The sequence below is a fragment of the Amphimedon queenslandica genome, unplaced genomic scaffold, assembly GCF_000090795.2.
Source record: "Amphimedon queenslandica unplaced genomic scaffold, v1.1 AMPQUscaffold_13118, whole genome shotgun sequence".
In the NCBI taxonomy this organism is placed as follows: Eukaryota; Metazoa; Porifera; class Demospongiae; order Haplosclerida; family Niphatidae; genus Amphimedon; species Amphimedon queenslandica.
This window is the reverse complement of record NW_003546646.1, coordinates 1-4,638: the sequence shown is the minus strand read 5'-3', so window position 1 is coordinate 4,638 and position 4,638 is coordinate 1. Positions and strand designations below refer to the sequence as shown.

Here is a 4,638-nt window from a genome sequence, read left to right as displayed (position 1 = left end):
TCTCCTCATCACTCCAGTGACTCCAAACAGTTGCAGACCTATGAAAAGAATGCTAAAGGTTGCAGTTTTTCACTTTTTAAGGTTATAACTGCTTGCTCTTCTTACAAAATGGCAGAAAGTGTATCGAGCTCCATTGAAAACAGTGCAGCAATACCTCCACAATGGCGGCTTGAAAAATTTTCCATTTACAGTATCCCAATGAATATCATTATAAATCAGAAACATCATTCACAGGAAAGATATGAATACCAAATGTCCACTAGCTACTGAGCAATGGTTTACCAGTACAATAATAAGAACATTATGTACCATTTTTATTTAGTAATAGTACTTTTACTTTCAGTATTTACTTTACTAATAAGGTATATATACGAAGATAATTTTAATATTTTCTTAATTTTTTGTGATTGATAATTGCGGCACTTTAGCAACCATAATAATGTTAACGAGTGCTTGGCAGTTGCCAGTTTGATAATAATTATTAATTGGCAATTTGGTAAAAACAATGCAATGGCCACATATTGCAATGTCATAGAGTATAATTGGCCAACCATAATATCATTATAATCAGTTTAATTCTTTTGGTTTGCCATAATTATTGCCATTTACCTTTATAACTATGATTTAACACTACAGCCTCCTTCAGATTATATCAACTATCACTGGCTTGAAGAATAATTCTAAACTAGAACCATTAAAATTAGCTATCAAATAATAATTTGAATGTACTTTTGTTTATGGATGTTGACTTCAGTGGCCACACAATGGCACACATCCGGGTGGCTAAATGAGGGGCGTGGCATTTAATAATAATAAACTAATTCGTTTTTTATTAAGCACAGCAAAAAATTACGCGGCTAAGCAAAAAAAATAATATAATACCACAATAATTATTCAAAATGTTTTTTTTAGCAAGATGGCCAATCTATTTTAGACCATTTTACACTATCAACAGAAGACTTCTTTAATACATCAGCAAGTGGTGGCTCACATTTCTTGTGACAGTTATCATTTGGTTTGGTCATTTCAATATCTGCACAAAGAAATATAAAAATTATAATATAATAATAATAAATTTTAATTACTTTGTGGTATCTTCTGAGGCTCAAAATCACGATAGTCAAGTATTGTTGGTCCCAGAGACGAAAGTCCAAAGAACCTAACAGGAGTCTTGAGCTCATCCTTTGCATTCCAGTAGCCATAGCATGGTTTTGAAGGATCACTAGTACCTGGGAACCACCATACATCAACAGGAATATCCTATAAAATCCAGCAATAATATTAATTGCACAAATTAAGCATAACTAAACTAACTAACTTCAATTTTAGAAGATGTACATGTATATGCAATATAAAATTGGAGAATTTTCTTTTGACAAAATACCAACTACTATTTACAGTACCGGTATTGCTATTATTAATTTTGTTGAATTTTAATTTTAATCGAAACCAGCTCAAACTTTTAGATAATTAGTGTAATAAAAAGTTTGGGTGACTTCGGAGCTATTTTTTGGGAAAAAACCATGCTTCTTTTTCCAAAAATTCGCTTGTTTTTTAAATGCTCATAACTCGAAAATTATTTGTTGGAATCAGCTTAAAGCATAAGGACATTAATATGTATCAGAAAATGTAATAAAAATTTGGTGTGATTTCAGAGCGATTTTTTGAAAAATACCATGGGCTATAGCCTTGTCTATTTTTTAAAATTGGCTCAATTTTTAAAATGGTCATAACACAAAAACTATTTGTCGGAATCAGCTCAAACGTTCTACATAGCATAAGGACATCAATATGTATCAGAAAATGTAATAAAAATTTGGTGCAATTTCGGAGCCATTTTTTGAAAAATACCATGGGCTATAGCCTTGGGTATTTTTTAGATTTTTGGCATCTTCTTAAAATGGCCGTAACTCAAAAAATTGAAGTTGGAATCAGCTCAAACTTTCTGCACAGCATAAGGACATCAATATGTATCAGAAAATGTAATAAAAATTTGGGGTGATTTCAGAGCCATTTTTTGGAAAAAACCATGCATGGGCTTATTATAGTCTTGGATATTTTTCAGAATTTTGGCATTTTCTTAAAATGGCCGTAGCTTGAAAAATAGAAGTCGGAATCAGCTCAAACTTTCTACACAGCAAGAGGACATCAATATGTATCAGAAAATGTAATAAAAATTTGGGGTGATTTCGGAGCTGTTTTTTAGAAAAAACCATGGGCTATAGTCTTGGGTATTTTTCAGAATTTTGGCATTTTAAAAAAATGCTTATAACTCAAAAAATATTTGTCGGAATCAGCTCAAACTTTCTACATAGCATAAGGACATCAATATGTATCAGAAAATGTAATAAAAATTTGGGGTGATTTCAGAGCCGTTTTTTAGAAAAAACCATGGGCTATAGTCTTGGGTATTTTTCAGAATTTTGGCATTTTAAAAAAATGCTTATAACTCAAAAAATATTTGTCGGAATCAGCTCAAACTTTCTACATAGCATAAGGACATCAATATGCATCAGAAAATGTAATAAAAATTTGGTGTGATTTTGGGGCCATTTTTTGAAAATACCATGGGCTATAGCCTTGGCTATTTTTCAAAAATTGGCTCAATCTTTAAAAATGCTCATAACTCAAAAAATATTTGTCGGAATCAGCTCAAATTTTCTACATAGCACAACGACATCAATATGCATCAGAAAAAGTAATAAAAATTTGGTGTGATTTTGGGGCCATTTTTTGAAAAATACCATGGGCTATAGCCTTGGCTATTTTTCAAAAATTGGCTCAATCTTTAAAAATGCTTATAACTCAAAAAATATTCATCGGAATCAGCTCAAACTTTCTACATAGCATAAGGACATCAATATGCATCAGAAAATGTAATAAAAATTTGGTGTGATTCTGGGGCCATTTTTTGAAAATACCATGGGCTATAGCCTTGGCTATTTTTCAAAAATTGGCTCAATCTTTAAAAATGCTCATAACTCAAAAAATATTTGTCGGAATCAGCTCAAATTTTCTACATAGCACAACGACATCAATATGCATCAGAAAAAGTAATAAAAATTTGGTGTGATTTTGGGGCCATTTTTTGAAAAATACCATGGGCTATAGCCTTGGCTATTTTTCAAAAATTGGCTCAATCTTTAAAAATGCTTATAACTCAAAAAATATTTATCGGAATCAGCTCAAACTTTCTACATAGCATAAGGACATCAATATGCATCAGAAAATGTAATAAAAATTTGGTGTGATTCTGGGGCCATTCTTTGAAAAATACCATGGGCTATAGCCTTGGCTATTTTTCAAAAATTGGCTCGATCTTTAAAGATGCTTATAACTCAAAAAATATTTGTCGGAATCAACTCAAGCTTTCTACATAGCATACATTCTTCATTTGACTGGCTAGATTATGCTCACATTTATGACGTCTGTTCCATTGTATTGCTCTGCTTTCATCCAATCTGGTGGAACTGCAGCCAACCCCTATACAATACAAATGATGAATCTGCCAACAAGGTACATTAGACATACCGCTTCAAAAAGACAGCAGTCATAATCTTCCCATTTTCCCGAACTAGCTGTAAAATTGACAAAGAACATGTCCTCGGCAGTAGCAAAAAATGAACAGGAGTAATCATTATGATCAGATGATCCATCATCAAACAATGGGAGGCACCAGTCTATATAGTCTGCACGAAATGTCTAAAAACAAAAAGAATTTATAAGTACATCGGCACATGTACATGTACATGTAATTCTACGTTATAAAAGCCATCAGTACATACTATTAGAATAAAGGTATTATAATTTACACTTGTCAATCTATCCTAATTACCGTATATGTCACATATTTCGCAGGTGTAAAATTTCGCGATTTGGCTGCAATTTTAATGTAATTACCACACCTACTATACAATCAGCACGCTATTTTGCAGATTTTAATTTCGCAAATTTTTCCAAAACGCAAAAATTGCAAAATTTAATCCCTGCGAAATATATGTCGTACACGGTATTATTAATAAATGATAATCTATTTTTAGTTTGTAGTATTCTTATTCACACATGTAGCTATGGCTAGTGATATAGTTGTGAAGCATACACAGTGTGTGCTTTTGTTTTGTTCTGTTTGTTATTATTCTTAGTTACTCTCTTTGATGACTCCTCTGCTCGAGTGTATTCTCTTTCCCTCTCTCTTTCTCTCTTTTTCCTCGTTGCTTAACTTGAGTTTCAATCATATTGTTAATTACAGTCTGCGCCTACCTCTGTTAGTCCCAATATCTTAACACATACCATATAGTCCCAATATCTTAACACATACCGTATATTTCCCGGGGAAAATATTTCACGAAAATCACCTTTCAATCTATTCACAAGGAAAATTTTTTTGCGTTTTTCTTCTACTGACCATTATTAGTATGGTAAAAAACAATTTTTATCAATAAAAATTTTCACGAATTTTTTAAAACCGTGAAATTAGCGAAATTAAATCCCCTTGAAATATGCCCCCTATACGGTATATGTATGCATGTAGTATCTCTGAAGCCATCTTTAAGGTGGATATTAATTGTGACACGTAATTTTAGCATTTTTAGAGAGCGTACTTTAAATTACTAATGCAACCAGCTGCCAGCTGCTGAT

At 32.1% G+C, this 4,638-nt stretch overlaps 1 protein-coding gene across 1 annotated transcript; it reads right to left on the bottom strand.

The window, feature by feature from the left end:
- Positions 1 to 807: 807 nt before the first annotated feature.
- LOC109585102 (uncharacterized) lies at positions 808 to 3,702 on the bottom strand (the record flags this gene model as incomplete). Its single annotated transcript, XM_020001047.1, has 4 exons — positions 808 to 1,033; positions 1,086 to 1,260; positions 3,418 to 3,483; positions 3,532 to 3,702. Coding segments are annotated over 4 exons (537 nt in total), but the record flags the coding sequence as incomplete, so codon positions are not given.
- Between the last annotated feature and the right edge of the window lie 936 nt (positions 3,703 to 4,638).